Genomic DNA, 21,885 nt, shown 5'->3' on the forward strand with positions numbered 1-21,885 from the left:
TGTTTTGCTTGAAATTATTTTGGGTAATCGCCTTTGATTAGACAATGTTGTGCAAGGCTGCAAATCAGGGCAACCTGGCAAACCGTGCGCAACCTTTATCTTGACGAATGAGAAACGTCAAAACAAATAAAAACCAAAACAAAGTGAGCCGTTGCCGTCTGCAGTTCGGGAATCTGGTTTTTCCAGGCCCGTGATACTGACGTAGCTTGCTGTGCTGAAGCCGCTACCAAATGTTTGGTGGCGCTGTTTCGGGAATAACATTTCAGAGAGTCACAAATCAAAATATAATAAGTCTTATTTAATTTTTTGGAAAATAATCCTGTAGCTACTCATATTGATTCTTTTCATTAAAATAAACCATAAATGCCGCCACCAACAATATATGTTTAGCATCAGGTCTCAGGCAAATCTTCCCAGCAGGTGTCTTTTTCAAATCCTCTGAAATGTCTTCCGCAAATTCTTATTTGGCCAATGAACTTACAGATCATCATTATGTTAATTTAAATCTGCAATTTGAGGCGGTTGAGCTCAACCATGTTGTTGGGAAACCTTAAGAGCGAGTCCACGAACAGGGCATAGCCTAGGGCATAGCCCATTGTTAGGGACGTTATGGGGCTCACGTTGTGGGGTTTTACGAAAAAGCATGTATTTGAGTCAAACAAACCAACTTCTATGGTACCCCGTGGTTTGAATGTGTTGGTAAATTTTCGACAAGAAAGCCAAAACAGCTGTTTTTAGACATAAAAGTTCAAATTTAGACTAATTTTGTTGTTTTGTGTCTATTCCTACTGAAACAAATTAAAAAATATTCAAATATTGTGCAAAAACATTGCTAAAATCACTTCTCAATTCACCCCATGTGTCTCGATTTGCCCCGGATAATGGTACACATTTAATTTCATTTTAACTAACGAAACAAAAATAAAGAAAAAAAATATTTTCGTCCTTTCGATTTTGCGCCCTTTTCGTCATGTTACTCCCCATAATTTTGACACTAGACACCAAAACTTTGGTACTTTTTAGGCTTCAGTGACATTGTATGCAGATGACAGCCGAAGCATCCCCGTGGGTTTTTCAGTTGTGGCAGAATGGAGCACTTCCATTCGAGCAGTTTTTGCTTTTTTCTACAATGTATTTCTTATGGAGCGAACTGTCAAAAACTGCTCGACTGCGGGTGCTCCATTGGTAAGTTTTTATCACATTCTATTCAAAGAATTTATTATTCCATTTACCCAAACCATAGAACCGAAAAATCTGGTCCAGTGAATGAACTTTTAAACTGGCAGGACTTTTGTGAGTGTGATTGCCCTGATAAAAAGTCTGACTAACAGGATATCGTTGCCAAATAAAATTACAATTACAATTCAATTAAATAATTAATCTCAAACTACCTATCTCCTTCTTTTTAGGGGTTCACTAAAATGGCAACGAGTTCAAACCGGAAAGCTCGCTCCAAGCTGGCAGTCAGCGGCTGTGTTAACTCTGGAGAATTTGGAAGCTGCTCAGTGAAGCCGATAAATTTTCCAAGTCCCGAATTCTGAATGGCATCAGAGTCGCGGGTCGAAATGAGCAGTTTGTTGCTGGCCGGTTACTCCACGGCAATCGTTTCCACTTTCATGTTGGTGCTGGAGGAGTTCACTTGGTAAGTGAACCGCAAGAAGGAGGATGTCTTTTAATTAGTTCATTTTTAGTTACAGATGGGCCACAGAGTGTAGAACCATTGCTAGCTCACGATGTGGCCAATTTGTTCTTGGTTTGAAACACAAAACTTAGTTCCTGTTGAACAAGGATCAGATCAAAATGACGATTTTGGATAATTTTCGAATGTTTTCGAGCACAGTTTGCAGAAGGTGCTGCACGCGTCAGCGATTAAAGGTAAAACGGATCGCTATTGATGTGGGCTCATTAAAAGCGTTAATTTATTTTAGGCTTGGAACCACTTGAATCATACTTCGCCGAGTTGACGCGTCTCTGTAGCCGGGATAGATGTAGAAAACGAGTTTAGTTCATGACCGGCGCATCGTACTATTGCTCGACACCCCGACGAAGATTATTAAGTACTCGTCGAGCATAGTATAAAAACTCCAACTGCTCACCTGCTGCTGAACATCCTCACGGACAAGCCGGCCAGCGAAGTGCACGTTCTCGGGCTGGTACTGATGCTGCTGTCATTCTGCATCGAGCATCTCACCTACCACATCAAGAATTGCATCATCAACCAGAACCTGCTGTGGCGGATACTAGTCCTGATAAAAAGCACCCTCATGTTCCTGGATCACCGTACTCAAGGACGACTTTTACGTAAGGCAAATCGTCAAATCGCTGTACTCGTACTTTGACGAGAGCTTTGGCAAGTAGTTCGACGACGTCCAGTACGTGCAGATGTTCAAGACACTTAAGAACTAGTACGTCCAGCAGGACGACCGGCTCGAGAAGACGGAAAAGGGCGGCGTTTCCCTAGAGAGCAGTCCTATTTTGTGGAACAGTAGCCGGTACCGGCACGACCGGCGACAACTCGACGAGGAGGAAAACTTTGCCAACTTTAACTGCAACAGATTTTGATCTTGCATGCAGTGGTTGCAGTGGTTTTCATTAAAATGTTTTTCTATTCCAGGCCAACTTTTTGCGACATGCTACGCAAAATTGCTAAATCCACAATCACGGTGGCCTCTACCGGTGAGAGCAACGACACCTCGATCTTAATTAAAATCAGTATCAATCTCGGTGCAAAAAGAGTGAGAGTAAAATTTAATTAGAATACATTTTCTAGTGTTAACATCACCAAGAAGATTCTGAAAGCATCGTCTGAAGAAAATATCAAATAATTGATAAAAATAAAATAACCTTTAACACCAATTACCAAATGCTCCGCTGAATATAGAATCCAATGTAAATATCGGATTCTAGATTCAGCGGAGCAAAATTTTTTTTTGCTTTTGGAAATTTACATTAGATTCATTGGAAATTTACACGATTTCAAAAGATTTTCAAATTGAACAATTACAATGAAAGTCATGTAAATTTCCAATGAATCTAATGTAAATATACATCACTTATCATGATACCTTTTGGTACATGATAAATAATGTAAATTTACAGGAATATTTTTTTCTGTGCACAGAAAAAAATATGTAAATTTCCACGTCATGTAAACTATGTTTTAAATGTAAACTTGGTACATGTAAAAATAAAATCATATGTAAAATGTTAAATCAGATGTAAAAGGCGATCATGTAAAAATATATCGCATGTAATCTATGAATCAAATGTAAATGGAACAGTTTTTGCCATTTATTTACAAATCTGAAACATGTAAATCTTGAAAGAATGTAAATAACAATCAATGTAAATTTGAAATAAATGTAAATTTTCATTGCGACTGCCAAGTGACAGCTAATCAAAATAAAACAGTTCAAGTGTGTTGTTGTTAGGAAGCGGTCGTTCAAAAACATCCATAGATTGATTCGATTTTAAAATTAGAATATTTCGTGTCAAATTTAGTCGTGTTTGTAACGATAAGCGAATTGGAAGCGGTGTCCAGGTGTAACATCAGGTAAGAGAAAGTCAGACGTGAAAATAAGTTCACCGGTGGATAGATTGTTGCTTTTAGAATTTTCAAACAGTTTTGACTGTTATTTGCCTAATCTTGATCCTAAAAGTTTCCAACCTTTTTAGCGCATCCACTCCAACGCGGAACCACTCATTTTCTGCAAACTTATTCCCATCAGCTGGACTCTTCCGAAGCGGCCGTAATCTTCAGTATCAGCATCTGAGTTCCACCGGTCAGCCAACCAACGCAGCGTACGCAATTGGCCATACCAACCTCGGGCATCCGGAAGTCGACATCGCAGAATACGCTCGGAAGCATCAAACTACTTTTTTCTCCAACCCGTTGTGCGCGTGCAATTCGAACTTCGAGGTGATTCTTCCGGGGCAAATGGGGACAGTTTGAGGTTGTGCTAATTTTCGCTCTACATTCTTCCTCGAGTGCACAAAGCTAAAGATGTCCGCAATGTAAAAAATCCAGCCGAATCGATTTCATTAATCTGGAACATTCCGCAACTCCAATGCCTTCTGGGCTCTCCAAAAACACCGGCTGATCGGAGCAGGGATGCTTGTCGTTGGGCCGCTTAATTTCTGATCACAATTTCAAACTACTTTTGATGTTTTTTAATATTTTTTGAAGAAATCTACACAGCAAAAAATTGTGTAAAAATGGAAGCTTTAAAATGGAATGTTGAAAAAAGGAATGTGTAATTTTACATCTGTTTTAGACGAATTGCTGCTGAAAATTGAGCCTAACACATTTTACTCTTAAAATGTTTATTATTTCGACGGAAGGTGCAATTTTTAGTCGTTTATGATGCAATATTGCACACAATAGTTTTCGCACCTCAACTTCGGAAGACAGCAAATTTTACAACTGTCAAAAGTTGTTGTTGTGAATGTTGCAGGAAGTTGCTGGTCTTCGCGTCCGGGTGTTTTTGCTGCTCCGGCGTGGCAGATTCCGTCGCCGTCGTCTGCTTTTGAAGTGTGCGTGTGTGTCCGTGTCCGCTTCTTCTGGACCACTTGGAAAAAGTTGCCGGTGCGGTCCGAGAGTTTGTGCAGTTCGGGAATCGTGGCAAATTCCGTGGCCATCGTCTTGAGCGTGTGTGTTTGTTTTTGTGCAGCAGCTGGTTTAGTTGGAGGAAGTTGCCGGTCGTCGCGTCCGGGAGTTTAGGACGCTCGGGATCCGTGAGACAGATTCCGTCGTGTGCGTGTGTGCGAATGTTGGTGCTTCTTCTTGTCCAGTGGGAGGAAGTTGACGGTCGCTGCGTCCGGAAGTTTGTTTCGCGATTCCGTCGTAAGCGTGTGTGTGAATGTTGGTGCTTCTTCTGGACCACTTGGAGGAAGTTGCCGTCCGGGAGTTCGTGCCGCTCTGGATTCGTGACAGATTACGTCGTGTGCGAGTGTGCGAATGTTGGTGCTTCTTCTAGTCAAGTTGGAGGAAGTTGCCGGTCGTCGCGTCCGGGAGTTTGGGACGCTCGAGCAAACAATAATCGTGGCAGATTCCGCGGCCGTCGTCGTGTGCGTGTTTATTCGTGTGTTTTGGTGCTTCTTCTGATCCAGTTGGAGGAAGTTGCCGATCGCCGCGCCCTGGAGTTCGAACCGTCCGGGAGTTAAGGACGCTCCGGCGTTCAACATTCGTGGCAGATTTCGTCGCCGTCGTTTGCGTTAGAAGTGGGTACGTGTGTGTGCGTGTTTTGGTGCTTCTCAGGACCACTTGGAGGAAGTTGCCAGTCGTCGCGTCCGGGAGTTTGGGACGCTTGGGCGTTCAACATTCGTGGCAGATTCCGTCGATTGGCATCACAACCGGTGACAACTCGACGATCTTTCTGTCCACCAAAAATCGAGGACAACGAGGACTTAGATAAGTTTTTTTTTCTTTCGAACATGACACTTTGTTAAAAAATTTGTAATTTTTCAGGTGAATATACCAAGTGTGATGATATCTCATGGAACTTGACTGCTGCTTGCATCATTTTGTTTTGGTAAGTAATTTTCACTATTTAGTTTTTGTTTTTTCTTCTTTTTAGTCACTTTACTGTTATCTGGGTAAATCGGGACCAAACAATTCAAACAAATAATTCTCGCTTGCTTTCACGAATTTTAGAATTTTAGAATTTTAAAATTTTAGAATTTTAGAATTTTAGAATTTTAGAATTTTAGAATTTTAGAATTTTAGAATTTTAGAATTTTAGAATTTTAGAATTTTAGAATTTTAGAATTTTAGAATTTTAGAATTTTAGAATTTTAGAATTTTAGAATTTTAGAATTTTAGAATTTTAGAATTTGAAATTTTAGAATTTTAGAATTTGAAATTTTAGAATTTGAAATTTTAGAATTTGAAATTTTAGAATTTGAAATTTTAGAATTTGAAAGTTTAGAATTTGAAATTTTAGAATTTTAGAATTTTAGAATTTTAGAATTTTAGAATTTTAGAATTTTAGAATTTTAGAATTTTAGAATTTTAGAATTTTAGAATTTTAGAATTTTAGAATTTTAGAATTTTAGAATTTTAGAATTTTAGAATTTTAGAATTTTAGAATTTTAGAATTTTAGAATTTTAGAATTTTAGAATTTTAGAATTTTAGAATTTTAGAATTTTAGAATTTTAGAATTTTAGAATTTTAGAATTTTAGAATTTTAGAATTTTAGAATTTTAGAATTTTAGAATTTTAGAATTTTAGAATTTTAGAATTTTAGAATTTTAGAATTTTAGAATTTTAGAATTTTAGAATTTTAGAATTTTAGAATTTTAGAATTTTAGAATTTTAGAATTTTAGAATTTTAGAATTTTAGAATTTTAGAATTTTAGAATTTTAGAATTTTAGAATTTTAGAATTTTAGAATTTTAGAATTTTAGAATTTTAGAATTTTAGAATTTTAGAATTTTAGAATTTTAGAATTTTAGAATTTTAGAATTTTAGAATTTTAGAATTTTAGAATTTTAGAATTTTAGAATTTTAGAATTTTAGAATTTAGAATTTTAGAATTTTAGAATTTTAGAATTTTAGAATTTTAGAATTTTAGAATTTTAGAATTTTAGAATTTTAGAATTTTAGAATTTAGAATTTTAGAATTTTAGAATTTTAGAATTTTAGAATTTTAGAATTTTAGAATTTTAGAATTTTAGAATTTTAGAATTTTAGAATTTTAGAATTTTAGAATTTTAGAATTTTAGAATTTTAGAATTTTAGAATTTTAGAATTTTAGAATTTTAGAATTTTAGAATTTTAGAATTTTAGAATTTTAGAATTTTAGAATTTTAGAATTTTAGAATTTTAGAATTTTAGAATTTTAGAATTTTAGAATTTTAGAATTTTAGAATTTTAGAATTTTAGAATTTTAGAATTTTAGAATTTTAGAATTTTAGAATTTTAGAATTTTAGAATTTTAGAATTTTAGAATTTTAGAATTTTAGAATTTTAGAATTTTAGAATTTTAGAATTTTAGAATTTTAGAATTTTATAATTTTAGAATTTTAGAATTTTAGAATTTTAGAATTTTAGAATTTTAGAATTTAGAATTTAGAATTTTAGAATTTTAGAATTTTAGAATTTTAGAATTTTAGAATTTTAGAATTTTAGAATTTTAGAATTTTAGAATTTTAGAATTTAGAATTTTAGAATTTTAGAATTTTAGAATTTTAGAATTTTAGAATTATAGAATTTTAGAATTTTAGAATTTTAGAATTTTAGAATTTTAGAATTTTAGAATTTTAGAATTTTAGAATTTTAGAATTTTAGAATTTTAGAATTTTAGAATTTTAGAATTTTAGAATTTTAGAATTTTAGAATTTTAGAATTTTAGAATTTTAGAATTTTAGAATTTTAGAATTTTAGAATTTTAGAATTTTAGAATTTTAGAATTTTAGAATTTTAGAATTTTAGAATTTTAGAATTTTAGAATTTTAGAATTTTAGAATTTTAGAATTTTAGAATTTTAGAATTTTAGAATTTTAGAATTTTAGAATTTTAGAATTTTAGAATTTTAGAATTTTAGAATTTTAGAATTTTAGAATTTTAGAATTTTAGAATTTTAGAATTTTAGAATTTTTAGAATTTTAGAATTTTAGAATTTTAGAATTTTAGAATTTTAGAATTTTAGAATTTAGAATTTAGAATTTTAGAATTTTAGAATTTTAGAATTTTAGAATTTTAGAATTTTAGAATTTTAGAATTTTAGAATTTTAGAATTTCAGAATTTTATAATTTTAGAATTTTAGAATTTTAGAATTTTAGAATTTTAGAATTTTAGAATTTTAGAATTTTAGAATTTTAGAATTTTAGAATTTTAGAATTTTAGAATTTTAGAATTTTAGAATTTTAGAATTTTAGAATTTTAGAATTTAGAATTTTAGAATTTTAGAATTTTAGAATTTTAGAATTTTAGAATTTTAGAATTTTAGAATTTTAGAATTTTAGAATTTTAGAATGTAGAATTTTAGAATTTTAGAATTTTAGAATTTTAGAATTTTAGAATTTTAGAATTTTAGAATTTTAGAATTTTAGAATTTTAGAATTTTAGAATTTTAGAATTTTAGAATTTTAGAATTTAGAATTTAGAATTTTAGAATTTTAGAATTTTAGAATTTTAGAATTTTAGAATTTTAGAATTTTAGAATTTTAGAATTTTAGAATTTTAGAATTTAGAATTTTAGAATTTTAGAATTTTAGAATTTTAGAATTTTAGAATTTTAGAATTTTAGAATTTAGAATTTTAGAATTTTAGAATTTTAGAATTTTAGAATTTTAGAATTTTAGAATTTTAGAATTTTAGAATTTTAGAATTTTAGAATTTTAGAATTTTAGAATTTTAGAATTTTAGAATTTTAGAATTTAGAATTTTAGAATTTTAGAATTTTAGAATTTTAGAATTTTAGAAATTTAGAATTTTAGAATTTTAGAATTTTAGAATTTTAGAATTTTAGAATTTTAGAATTTTAGAATTTTAGAATTTAGAATTTTAGAATTTTAGAATTTTAGAATTTTAGAATTTTAGAATTTTAGAATATTAGAATTTTAGAATTTTAGAATTTTAGAATTTAGAATTTTAGAATTTTAGAATTTTAGAATTTTAGAATTTTAGAATTTTAGAATTTTAGAATTTTAGAATTTTAGAATTTTAGAATTTTAGAATTTTAGAATTTTAGAATTTTAGAATTTTAGAATTTTAGAATTTTAGAATTTTAGAATTTTAGAATTTTAGAATTTTAGAATTTTAGAATTTTAGAATTTTAGAATTTTAGAATTTAGAATTTTAGAATTTTAGAATTTTAGAATTTTAGAATTTTAGAATTTTAGAATTTTAGAATTTTAGAATTTTAGAATTTTAGAATTTTAGAATTTTAGAATTTTAGAATTTTAGAATTTTAGAATTTTAGAATTTTAGAATTTTAGAATTTTAGAATCTTAGAATTTTAGAATTTTAGAATTTTAGAATTTTAGAATTTTAGAATTTTAGAATTTTAGAATTTTAGAATTTTAGAATTTTAGAATTTTAGAATTTTAGAATTTTAGAATTTTAGAATTTTAGAATTTAAGACACAGCTTTTCTTGCCTGAGTTCTCCCCACCCGACCTTCCTTTATGAAAGACAAAAACATAAAAAATGGAAATAAGAATAGATTTTAGTAAAATTGTAAAAACTGAAATTACCAATGGGATCGGTCTATGAATTATGTTTTGGCCTAATTTGATTTCCAGCTGAACTATATTTTTTCAAAACATTTATTTGTAATAAATGGCCATTTAAAAAAACGGAGTTTGGAGGCATGTACTGAGCTTCAAATTACTAAAAATATAATTTTGATGCTGCAAAAAAAATATTATTGGCCGAAGTGCCTCAAAAATCTATAAAAAATAAATTCAAACATTTCGGAAGAAAATTAATATTTTTTTACTTTAACAATTTCTAAAAAAATTATTATTTTGCACCCAAAGCAAAAAATATATATATTTTAGTTCCTAATAATATTTTCTCGGCTCGGCGTCACCCATCTTGTACCACGTCACCGGCCTCCTCCATACAAAAGTGGTTCCCGGATGTCCGATGATAAATTGGGTCAGCTAGGTCAACAAGCTGATTTCGTTGCATTCACCCGCTCATTTCGTTGAGCACTCCGATGACCACCGGTGCGGTCCCGGATCACAACTGTGTCGTCGTTTGCCCCACTGCAAAGGAGAAAAACAAGAATCGTCCCAGCTGCAGCCATGGTGGCCAATGGAACCTGTCCGAACGGAACCTAAATCTTCCGCCACCGCCGCTCCTGGACCAGATACGCAAGTCCTTGCTGAAAAAACAACAGGACGGCGTTGATGAGGGCAAAAATCAAAATAAAAGATTGTTTGAAAAATGGCTTGTTTATGTTTTCCACAGGCAATGACAGTTCGATATCTATCCTTCCAACTCAGCAGAAAATGACTAAAATTACACATTTTTAGATACAATTTTCCACATTCATAGGTAATTTTCGTCATTTTCTGGGGTAAATTTTCACCTTATATGTGGTAAATTTTCATCATATATGAGGTAATTTTACACATTTTTAGAGGTAAAATTAAACCTTTTTTCTGACATAAAAGATGTACCCCTTCCCAGATGTAATATTACCACGTTTTTTTTTTCTGTGTATAGAAACACATGCATTTTTGTGATTTTTCTCCTTGGGACCATCCACAAACCACGTGGACACTTTTTTTTGGAAATCTCACAACCCCCCCCCCCCCCCCTCGTGGACAATTGTCCATACAAAACAAATTTTTTTGTATGGATCGTGGACAATCGCCATACCCCCCCCCCCTACAGTGTCCACGTGGTTTATGGATGGTCCCCTTAGATGCTTTGTTTTTGTCAGCGCTTTCTTTTCGCTTCGTTTCTTTTCGTCAACAGTGCCGCGGCAGTGACAGTATTATCGACGAACAAGTTTTGCTGCATGGGCAAAAAGCCAGCTCCCAGTCAACTCAATCGGAATTCTTAAACGGAATACGTTAACGATTCGAAATGAATTCCGTTTCAGAATTCCGATTGAGTTAACTGGGCTGCTCCTGATCAAGGTATACGAATTAAAGGCTGGAAATCGGCCCTTTTTTTATTTAAAATTTAAAATTTTGTTTAAAAAAATATAGAAATTTTAAGTTTAATAAACCATGGTTCTTTTCTCAAAATTTGAGAAAAATAGTTTACTCACTGAGCTGTTTTTTATCTAAAATTTTGTGAAAAGCACCTAGTTTTTTTAACTTAAATTTCTAGAGATTTTTTAACAAGGTTCTGAAACAATTTTTATTCAATTTTAGCTTTTTAGTGTGTTTAGCGCCTTGAGCAGGGGTATTTTGAAAGACTCAAAAAGCAAGATATGGAAATTCTAGATTTGTCGAACTTACAGATACAAAGTCAAGCAAAATAATGTAAAAGGTCCGAAGCCGAAGTGTAAACAAAGAGTATATCTTGCTCATGTCTGTTGATGTTTACATTAGCAACGAGTTTACACTTCGGCTTCGGCCGAACTTGACTTGACAAAAAATAAAATATATATCAATATAACTAAATTTAAAGCATTTGGCGCATTTGGGCACTAATAAGAAGTAAAGCTTCAACTTTTGAATATTTTTTTAAAATTCTTTTCAACTAAAAAAACCTGGCCACGTACAAATCTGTGCATCTGACATCCCTAGTTTGGTTAACAGCGCAAGCCCTAGCAGAAAAAGTTTTGAAACACAATTTTGACTACGCCCATGTGTTTCAACCAACAGAACAGAAATGCAAAACAGAATGTCAAAAAAAAAACATAAAAGCCAGATGAAACGTCATTCAGTCAGCAAAAACATTTTTTTACAAACAGATTAGTGTCTCTGTTTTTGAAACGTTCCGGTTAAATCACGACTGCGATGGCATCGTGTGCGGTTCTCAAGATCGGCTGCAACAGGTGAGCGTGTAGTAGAAATTCATCTCGATCGGCCATCTGAGCATTTCGATCGCCAGAACCACGTCAGATGCTTGGATTTTGAGCCGGTAGGAGTGTCTCAACTACAAGCACACCCGTAATCGTCCGCAGTTTGGGACTGCTGGTACCGGTTACGACAGTCAAGTCAAACGCTAACCTTTTCGACTGCAAGGCGATTTCCATCATAACCTACATTTAAGTTCCCAGGTGGCGCCAATGGTGACAAACCCAGCTCAACGAGGTCGAGGTTGGATAGTTCCAAATTGCGCGAGAAAAAAAAAACAAAATACCCAATCTGACGATCGTCGTTCGCCACGGAAGGTGAGGATGTGGCGTTTGTGCGGTCCAGACCGGAACTAGCGGTGCAAAATCGCTAGCTGATAATGCCCAGCTGCAGCCCCCAAACGACCCGGCGTGTTCGAGTAGCCCGTATGACCGCGTACATGACGTGGTTTAACGAAGCCTCGCCAATCCATCCAGTTTGAAGGGTGAGTAGAGCGTAGATTTCAACTTATTCGATTTCAACCTCTAATCTTCTTCTTCTTCAGGTTATCACGATCTGTACACGTGCACGTAGCTGTGCCGCTGGTCCCGGAGGTTGCCGATTATCTTGCCTTGCAATACTGTCATCACACCGCAGCACAGCCGAGGTCGTTTGCCTTAACACAAATCTATTTGCAAAAATCCTAACTTGATTTTCCCGCCTTGGAACGCATTTGCCCCTCGCCCCTGGTGTGAACCTACAAGAACGGTGGCCACAATTTGACAACGATCTAGCGTGTGTGAATCATCCTGAGTTCAGCGTTGCGCATTGTGAGTTTTACAACTAATGAATGTTCAGCTCCAATCCGGGCAGCATCCGCCATCTACATTCCGATCCTCGTCGCGATCCTGATCGCGTGACCTTTCTTGCGATAACTTTTCATCAAGAAAAGGTTATTCTGCGTGGTGCCTCAAAATATCTTCAAAACCATAACCAGGTGGGTTACTTTAGAGATTTCTTTTTTGCAAGCTTTGATTACACACAATTTCTTTGTCGTAGAATTACATCGGAGAGTTAGAGAGCCGCAGACGATCATGGATATTTGTAAGATTAGGCTCCCTACGGTCATCAATACGATGGTGAATAAATGCACAACGCCGCAGACCTCAATTCGTAGGTAAATATGTTCTTTAGTGTTAAACTCACAAAATAATGTTCGATATCATCAACTAAAACAAAGCTCCGTTGTGTCTGGAATCTGGAAACGGTTACAGATTCCAGATTCAGCGGAGCAAAAAATTTTTTTTTGCTTTGGAAAGTTTACATTATTTTCATTGGAAATTAGCATTACATTTAGTGGAAATTTACACGTTTCTTGAATTGTTTTGCTTTAAGCATTTCCAATGAAAAGCATGTAAATTTCCGATGTAAGTAATGTAAATATACATCATTTATCATGATACCTTTTGGTACATGATAAATAATGTAAATTTACAGGAATATTTTTTTCTGTGTAATGCTCTTCATCTTTGTTGAATTTTTCGTTTCATTATTAACTGATCAAATTTATTTTATTTGCTTCAAATTGTTTTACATTATTGCATTGAATTGAATACATTTGGGTAAAAAGAAAAAAAAATCACTTTAATGGACTAATCCTAACTTAAAACTAAAAAAAAATAAATTCATTGAAATATTCAAAATCACTAGAACGAGTAAACTACGAACTGTATTTTAAGATGAATGCTCCAAGAGTTCTTACTTGTTCTTGGCGAGTTTTGCAACCACGCAGTGTTGTTGTCATCTCGATGAAAATGTTCAAAAGTTCTTGTGGTGAAAACAGGTCACTACTGCCTTCACCCGTTGATGTTGGTTGGTTTTCCCTCGGTTGCTGACTGAAGCCTGGAGGGAGGTGTTGTATTCTCTGCAACTCTTTGTCGCTGATTCAACGGCAATGGCTGCAGATTTGGAACCACTTGAACAGATCCCGCTCCTGGCGACGCCAAAGCAGGAAAATCCACGTCCGTGTATGCTGGTGGTGTTTTGCGACGATTTGGTTGGTGCCTCGTCGTCGCTTGCTGCCGAATTTTTACAAACTCAGCTCGTTTTGGGCAGCTTCGATTCTTGGTCGAATGGTCGCCGCCGCAATTGAAGCATTTCGCTTCGATGTTCTCGTTGATTGTTTCGCAAGCTTGAGTTTTGTGCTCACCTCCGCAGGTTGCACAACGACTCTTGATGAAACAGTTCCTTCCACCATGTCCAAACTGCAAGCAGTTCGAACATTGCGTTACGTTACGATGCACTGGACGATAACGTACCCAAGTCACGATGACGTTGAAAATTGCCCGGACTGCGTTCAGCTCAGACGGCGTTGTCGATCCTTTCTCGAGATGAACCAGATACAGTTGATCACGATACTTGATGTCCTTGTTGTGTCTCGTCATCTTGAAGACTTCGATCACGTTCAACTTAAGAGTTTTGAGCTCTTCTTTCAGCACACTCACATCCATGTCGTACAGGCCTCGGAGGACCTGTTTCATGGGGCGTTTACCTGGATCGTCATGGCTGTAGTGTTCAATCTTGGTATTGTTCAGGAAATCCCGAACGTAGTTGTAATCCTTTCTGGTAGGTAGCAGAATTTTGAGTCCATCAGCACACAAGCGAATGGAAGCTCGTTAAGCACCAGATTTGATAAACCCGGTCAGCCACTTTCGCACCGAATCCGATGACGATGTTTTCACAAAAATGGGTGGCAACTTTTCCCGTCGTTCAATTTCTTCCCTCTCGCTCACGTCCACAGGGAGGGTAGCGAACTGGTTTCCAGACGAATTTTGAGCGTCCTTGCTCAAACTGCCTGGCTTTGCAGGTAGCGCTTCGGCATTCTTTAGCTTCTTCAAATCTGCCGATCCTGCTGGTGAGGACCGCCTCTTTTTCTTGCCGTGAGGCATTTTTTGCACTTTTAAAGCACTTTTCAGGAGCTAATATCCAGGAGTACCTCACTGATCGGTGGTCCACAATGGAATGATTTATTGCTATTTCATTAGTTAAAAGTAGTACTTTTTGAACAAAAAACTTTACTTCAAGACTATTTTATCCAGAGCAGCAAAACACTGCCTCCAAATTGCCTGTTCCATGATTGTGGGATGTTATTGTGCCTCCCACAATTGTGGAACACCTGAATTTAACTGATATTTTCACAAAAAAAGTTATCAGACCATGGATAAAACATCACTAAGCTTGAGTTTCACTGGTTGCAGTGTGTGTAGTCATTATTTTGTTACAAATATGTACTCCTGGAGAGATCCAAAGTTTGTTTACATCCGTAAGAAAAAAGTGTTCCGAATTTGTGGATTTAAAGGGTCAAAGTTTTTCTTCAAAAACTTGATATAAAAGTAAAAATATGCAGTTATTCGATACAGCATTCGAAAGATCGCATGAAAAGCTTTCAAATGAAGGTAAAAGCGAATCATTAAGTTCAATTATCGATTTGATATGATTTTTTGAACATTGGCCGATCTGTAAACTGTTCCGAATATGAGGGATGACTAAGGCTACCAACTGTACGGATTTTTTCCTTACCGTACGGATTTTCGGCCTTTTCCGCGGATTTTTAACAGGCCGGAATTTTTGTACGGAATTTTTCGCATAATACGGATTTGTACGGAATTTTAACAACTTTTTACAAAATTCATTGCTTTTTTGATTGGGCCAAAGCTTTCTCTAATTAGATATATTTATTTAACTGTCAGTTTGATTTTAAAGGGATAACTTGCATATTTTTCCGGGTTTTCCTCAGTTCAAACTTGATTGTCAATGATTGTTCTTTTCAAAATCCTTACAAAACATATGTATTAAATTAAAGATCAAATTTTGGCTTGTGAAAACCTTGTGTTGTGCTTGTATTTATAGGACCTTTCCAATATCAGATCAAATTTTGGCTTGTGAAAACCTTGCGTTGTGCTTGTATTTATAGGACCTCTAGAAATGTTTTCGTGAAAACACTAACAACGATATTATTCGTAAAAGCAAACTTGACATTTCGTAAACTTTTAAACGTTTAACAAAAATATTGTTAATTCGAAGCTTATCTAAATAATTCCTTGACAGTTTTTGTTATACCATGGTGTCATATCGGTAAAGTATACGGATTTTGGCTCAGCAAGAGTTGGTAGCCTTAGGGATGACTGTAAGCTGAAAATAGAAAAATGGGCGTTGCCCAATGCACTCGACTGATTAGAATGCATTTTTGAAATATTTTTTTAAATGCTTATAAAAGGAATAGCACAACTTTTAATAAAAGTGAAAATAAACAGAAATGTTCACAAAAAGTTGCTCTACTCGTTGGTGTACTTGGTTTTGGTGAATTTCAAGGAGCAATCCAGATTATCCAACATCATTCAAACACGACTGCTTATTAGGCTTAAAATGGGCATATTTCCCCTAATTACAATCAAAACATAAAAAATCCACAAGACGCCACTTGCCAATATAAAAACACGGCGACTTTTTTTTTTTTTTTTTTTTTTTGTAATTTGTTGATTTATTGGGTACGATAACTTGTTAGTTAACACTTTTGATCAGGTCAAGGAAGACACTTTAGGAAATAGGAAAATTACAAAGGATCCAAAATAAACTTGACAAAGTACTCTAACTCTAAGGCGACTTTCTTGGTCCCGATGAGACGACCAGTTTCATGGGTGTCAAAACGCAACAGAACTTTTGTTGGATTTGTGGGACCTCTCGACAGAAACGCACGATTTCGTATTGCGCTTACGCTCTTCAAGCTGTAAATTTATTGTTCGATTAGTGATTAGTTCAATATAGTTCAACAACTCCACTTACAATTGGTCTCCCCTGGTCACAAATGTAATCCAACTAACTAATTATTTCTTCGTCGATCAACCTTTGTGGGCCTGTCTGCGGCAGGGATTAGTGCATGTGCTGATAGAAAATAAGTATTTAATTACTGCTTATTCGCGTGGAAAAAATAAACTTACGATGGGATAGAATTTAGTTCAAGACTTGTGCCGCTTGCCCAGCACTCCACCGAGTAATGCCTGATCTAACCTAGATATAAGTGATCGATTATTTTTATCAGTAACTTAGGGAAATTGTGCGCTTCAAATTCAGACTTACAATCGTATAATCGAGCTCGCGCTTTAAGCGTACAGGTGCCCGATATAATTTAGATAAATTCGGCTACAACTAAATAATCTACTACTTTTCGTACTACCCGACGTCGGCGTGACTTGCTAGCGGGATGACTTTCAAGTTTTTCTAAATTTTCCCCTGCTTTGCCAATCGGCTCGATCGTCGTTGACACTTCTCTTCGGCACTGGTAGGGGTGATGCGACGGTTATCCGACGAGGGGTTTCCGACAACCTCTTCAGTATCAGGGCTGGCAGTTTCGCCAACATCCCCCGACCCGTAGCGCACTTCCGGCGCATTGTGCGGCGTCGCGGTACCATCACCTTTAATGTCCAGCACTGCCAGTTTTGATACAGGTCGCCGTAGTACTCCCGTAGTAGTCTGGACTGTGACCTGGCGTACACGTCCATCTCGCCCGGGAATCACCGACAGAACTCGTCCTCTGGTCCAGCCGTTCCGCTCACCATCGTTGACGACAAGCACTTGATCGTCTACCTTGATTGCTTTTGCTTCGCTGTGCCACTTCGTCCGGTTGGCGATCGTAGGAAGGTACTCGCTGATCCATCGACGCCAGAAGTTGTCCACCAGTTGGCGGGCCAGGTTCCAATTCGAACGCGTTGTCTTCGTTGGCTCCGAGAGTACACGGGGGGGTTGAGCCACTCCACTCGAGCTGAGCAGCAAAAAATGGTTCGGAGTGAGTGCTTCTTCGTCGGCGCTTTCCAGAGGGATAGAAGTTAGAGGTCTAGAGTTAACTATTGATTCTGCTTCAGCCACGACGGTCAGCAGCGTCTCGTCGTTCGGGTTACGGTCGCTACATAAGGAACGAAGCGCGACTTTAACTGATCTCACTAATCGCTCCCACGAGCCACCAAAGTGTGGCGCGGACGGCGGGATGAAAATCCATTTGGTGTTTGAGTTGGTGAAGGTTGCCGCTAGTCCCTGGCCGATAGTTGCGATTTCTTCCTTCAGCTCCCTGCTAGCTCCCTGGAAATTTGTCCCGTTGTCCGAATGTATTTCCACCGGTGATCCGCGGCGCCCAACAAATCGTCGCACGGCCATCTTACACGATTCCGTGGAAAGAGAATGTACGACTTCCAGGTGTACTGCTCTCACTGTGAGGCAGGTAAAGAGTGCGACCCACCGTTTGACGCAGCATCTGCCAACCCGGACGGAAATGGGACCGAAATAGTCTAGGCCGACGTACGAGAAAGGGCGCACCATTGCGGCGAGACGTGACTCTGGTAGGGGGGCCATGCGGGGAGTGGCCGGTGTCACCGTGTTGTTCTTACAGGTCTGGCAAGCTTTTGCGACTTGAAGAATCGTGGTGTACAGTTTGGCGATATGAAACCGTTGGCGCACCTCGTTATGTACAGTCTTGTGATTCGCATGTAGGTATCGACGATGGTACCAGTCGATGACCAGCTTGGTGAGGGGGTGGTGTCGCGGTAGAATAATTGGAAATTTGAAGTCGAAGGTGACGAACGGGACTATTCCGATCCGACTGTCAACGCGCATTACATCGTTTTCGTCCAGGAAAGGTGTTAGCTTGTAGACCGGACTAGTTTTCTCGATGGCCTTCTTCGGTCGCGCGTTGCCTTGTTTCAAAATAACTATTTCGTCCGGGTAGGTCGACTCTTGAGCGATGCGCCAGAGACTGTTCTCTGCTTTCTGTAGCTCTTCCCTTTTGAGCCATCCCGTCACCAGGCGTTGTTGATGTTTCTTGCGGATGCAGTTCCCTATGAAACGGTGGACGTAAGCGGCAGTCCTTTGCAAGGATTCCCACTGAGAGAAGTTGTTGATCTCGAAGATGTCTTCCGCTTGTTGTTTTTTATGAACCAGACAAGGTCGTAGTTCTTCTTCCGTCTCTAACAGCTGCGATGTTGCCTGCGCCGGCCATTCTGCCTCTGGCAGGTACAGAAAGTCGGGTCCCTGGAACCAGCGAGATTGGACATCGGTGCTAGGTCCTTTTCCCCATTTGGTTGCTTCGTCGGCCGGGTTGTGCAGCGTGGGAACGTACCGCCACTCAATTGAGTCGGTCTTACTCAGTATCTCTCCTACCCTGAAGGCTACGAACTGGCGGTATCGTCGATGGTGGGAATTGATCCAGGCTAGCGTGGTTTTGGAATCGGTCCAGAAGACGCGGCGGCAGATCGGATAGGTGTGGTATTCCATGACTGCCTTGGCCAACCGAGCTCCTAACAGTGCACCCATTAGTTCCAGCCGAGGCACTGACAACGCCTTGAGGGGGGCAACCTTCGCTTTGGCCATAGCCAGTGTAACGTAAACTTTGCCATTGATGACCACCCGGAAGTAGGCCGTACAGGCGTACGCCTCTTCACTCGCGTCTGTGAAGACGTGCAATTCGACTGAGCCGACTTCTGCAGCGGAGAATCCGGGAAAGTATGCACGGTGTAGCTTCATTTCGCCGACCCTTTTAAACAACTTAGTCCATCTAAGCCAGCGTATACGGATGGCTTCGATAACTTCGTCGTCCCACTTCGTTTTGTTGCGCCACGTGTCCTGGATAATCATCCGACCTTGTATGGTGATGTGGGACAATATTCCTTGGGAGTCGAACAGGCTCATGACGCAGCGGAGGATGTTCCGCTTCGTAGGTGGGTTTCCGTCCAGCTGCAACTGCGTAGCGAAGGCGAGGACATCTTCTTCTGGCAGCCACAAGAGTCCCAGAACCCGTTCGGCTTCGCTCTCCGCGTCGATACTGATGACCGTGGATTGTGCCTGCTTCGGCTCCCCGACCCGTTCGAGAAGCGCGTTCGAGTTCGAGTGCCAGTTTCTAATCTCAAACCCGCCCCGAGTATGTACTTCCTTCACCTCCAGTGCTACCTTGATCGCCTCGGCTTCGGAGTCAAAGCTGTCGAGGTAATCGTCCACATAATGCTTGTCCACGATTGCTTTGGCCGCTTCCGGGAACTCCGCGGCGTGCTCCGTAGCATTGAGGTTTTTGATGTACTGAGCTTGGCAGGGAGAGCAGGTGGCCCCGAAGCTGCCCACATCCATTGCGAACGTCTTGACCTCTCCCGAGGGATTATCGCGGTAGAGGAACCGTTGGCTTTGTACATCGTCTTGGCGAATTCTGAACTGATGGAACATTTGTTTAAGGTCGCCGCACACGGCCACCGGACGCTCACGAAAGCCACAAAGCACGGAAGCAAGAGGCTTCAGTTGATCTGGTCCCTTGAGGAGCATTGAGTTAAGCGAAACGTTCCCCACTTTCGCAGCGGCGTCCCACACAAGTCTGATTTTCCCGGGCTTCTTTGGGTTCCGAACGGCACCCAACGGTAAATGCCACACTTTATTGGGGTCGGCTGATTTCATCTCATCCGGCGTCACCTCGTGGATGTACTTGTTGTCCAGGTATTCTCTGATTTGTCGTTCCACGCTTGACTTAAGTTCAGGATCTTTTGCCAACCTCCGTTCAAAGCATTCCAGACGGCGCATTGCCATGGGAAAACTGTTGGGGAACTTGACGTCATCGTGTCGCCACAACAGCCCAGTTTCGAACCTGTTGGATACGCGCTTAGTTGTCGCCTCCAGGATGTTCCGAGCACGCTTGTCTTCCTCTGATTCTGGTCCCTTCTCTGCCGATACGCCGATGCTCTCGATCGCGAAGTGTCGTTTTACAAGTTCGTGTAGGTCTTGGTCTGCTTGGCCATCGCTCTGGCACTTGCAGGACATGCAGAGTGTAGTTCGTCGTCTTTAGTCCGGCGTCACTGCATCCGTATACGGTCCAGCCTAGCCGTGTTTTGCTGGCTAGAGGTTCGCCGAGTTGTCCTTCGCGCAAGCTCAGTGTGGCGATTAGTCCAGCGTTGTTTGAGCCGATCAGGATGCCAGGTGAGGCCGCTTCGTAACTGCTAACCGGGAGACCTCGCAAGTACGGGTACTGCCGCGCCAGATCTGCATACCTCAAAGTCTGTTTCGGCAAGTCCAAACTAGCAACTGTTCTTGTATCGCTCAACGTAAACTGTCCCTTCTTGTCCTTGCCCGATACCTCCAGGCAGATGCGCAGGGACTGTGGTTCCTGCCTCGTCACGTTGCTGGTCCAGGATAAACACAACGGGATCTGCTCACCATCGTCAATACCGAGTTGTTCTGCAATTGAGTGCTCCACCAGCGTCAAATCGGACCCGTCATCTAGAAACGCGAACGTGTCAATCGACTTTCCTTGCCAGGACAGCGTTACCGGAAGGATCCGGAATAGGGTGGACTTCTTGGTTGCATGGTGCGCGCTCAGCCCATCTTCCTGCCGTTCGTTGTCTTGAGGAGGTTTGTGGATTTCCTTCGGTGATGTTTGGTGCTTCGATTGAGCAGCTGTTGGTGTACGTGTATGCAACAGCTGATGGTGACGTTCTTGGCAGCCGTCCACCCCACATCGTGACTGCATCCTGCAAGGGCGGCGACCATGTTTGCCCAGGCATGTCCGGCACAGGTGGTTATCCTTAACCAGTTCCCACCGAGCATTAGAATCCCACTTCTTGAACGAAATGCAGTCTTTCACCTTGTGACAACTTCCATTACAGGCTAAGCAGACTATGTCACGAACCTCGTTCTTTGTCTGCTCTACTTCGAGATTGTCGGTCGCCGTTGCTTGATCGCTAACCGAATGTGCATTGAGGTAGCTCTTATCACTGTTGCGATCTCGACGTTTTGATTCTGAGACGACTGTGACCTCAGATGCCGCTGCTACGAGCACTGACATATAGGCCGCGAAGGCGCGGAGGTCCACTTCCGCAAACTGCTGCTTGAAAAAAGCCCAATTGAGACGTTGTTGTGTAGGGAGTTTCTCGACCAGTTCCCGCAACAGGACGGGGTTGTAAAGATGAGCCAATTGACCAGATGCCTCAATATGATCGCAAAGGTTCTGTACGGCCATACCGAAGTTGATCAGCGTTTCTAATCTGTCTGCCTTTGGGGACGGCGTTTCGCGCAGCTTGTCCAATAGCGTCTGAATTAGAACCTCGGGCCTTCCGTAGAACATGTATAGTGTAGACATCACCTGGGGGACGCAGGCAGGGAAAACCAGGCGGTTTTTCACCCTGTCGAGAGCTTTTCCCTGTACCGCTTTCTGAAGCCGCGCTAGATTTTCCACGTTGGTATACCCGCAAGCGTTAGTGGAGTTATTATACGCCGAGAGAAAGAGTGGCCAGTCGTCCGGATCTCCGCGGAAGATAGGCAGGTCTTTGGGCATCACCTGTCGGGCTAACAATTGTTGTGGCGAAGGTCCTTGTGGCTGTCCTTGGGGCTGTCCTTGA

The 21,885-nt window shown here is 39.0% G+C and overlaps 1 protein-coding gene and 1 long non-coding RNA gene across 6 annotated transcripts; one reads left to right on the plus strand and one right to left on the minus strand.

Moving 5' to 3' along the window:
* Positions 1 to 228: 228 nt before the first annotated feature.
* Positions 229 to 5,731, plus strand: LOC120428495 (uncharacterized). Of its 2 annotated transcripts, XR_005607113.2 has the most exons (5): positions 1,140 to 1,293; positions 1,410 to 1,642; positions 1,692 to 1,875; positions 1,929 to 3,553; positions 3,676 to 5,731. It is a non-coding gene; the product is annotated as an uncharacterized LOC120428495 (long non-coding RNA). The 2 variants fall into 2 exon arrangements; XR_005607114.2 differs by lacking the exon at positions 3,676 to 5,731 and having other exon boundaries at positions 229 to 1,185; positions 1,929 to 2,608.
* A 7,709-nt stretch (positions 5,732 to 13,440) lies between these two features.
* Positions 13,441 to 20,455, minus strand: LOC120428491 (uncharacterized). 4 transcript variants are annotated; one of them, XM_039593503.2, is made up of 3 exons: positions 16,465 to 20,455; positions 16,310 to 16,408; positions 13,441 to 16,251 (listed from the first exon to the last, which is right to left on the minus strand). In XM_039593503.2, the coding sequence occupies exon 1, from the start codon at positions 20,309 to 20,311 to the stop codon at positions 16,745 to 16,747; it is 3,567 nt and encodes a 1,188-aa protein (XP_039449437.1). In that variant the 5' UTR covers positions 20,312 to 20,455; the 3' UTR covers positions 13,441 to 16,251; positions 16,310 to 16,408; positions 16,465 to 16,744. The 4 variants fall into 4 exon arrangements, with proteins under 4 accessions (XP_039449437.1, XP_052562556.1, XP_039449435.1 ...); XM_052706596.1 differs by having other exon boundaries at positions 13,441 to 16,408; XM_039593501.2 differs by having other exon boundaries at positions 16,310 to 20,455.
* Positions 20,456 to 21,885: the final 1,430 nt, after the last annotated feature.

Source organism: Culex pipiens, chromosome 1 (genome assembly GCF_016801865.2).
Source record: "Culex pipiens pallens isolate TS chromosome 1, TS_CPP_V2, whole genome shotgun sequence".
NCBI classification, from domain to species: domain Eukaryota; kingdom Metazoa; phylum Arthropoda; class Insecta; order Diptera; family Culicidae; genus Culex; species Culex pipiens.

Excerpts from the sequence above, each read along its gene's own strand:
- LOC120428491 (XM_039593503.2), bottom strand. The coding sequence starts at position 20,311 with ATGTCCTGCAAGTGCCAGAGCGATGGCCAAGCAGACCAAGACCTACAC.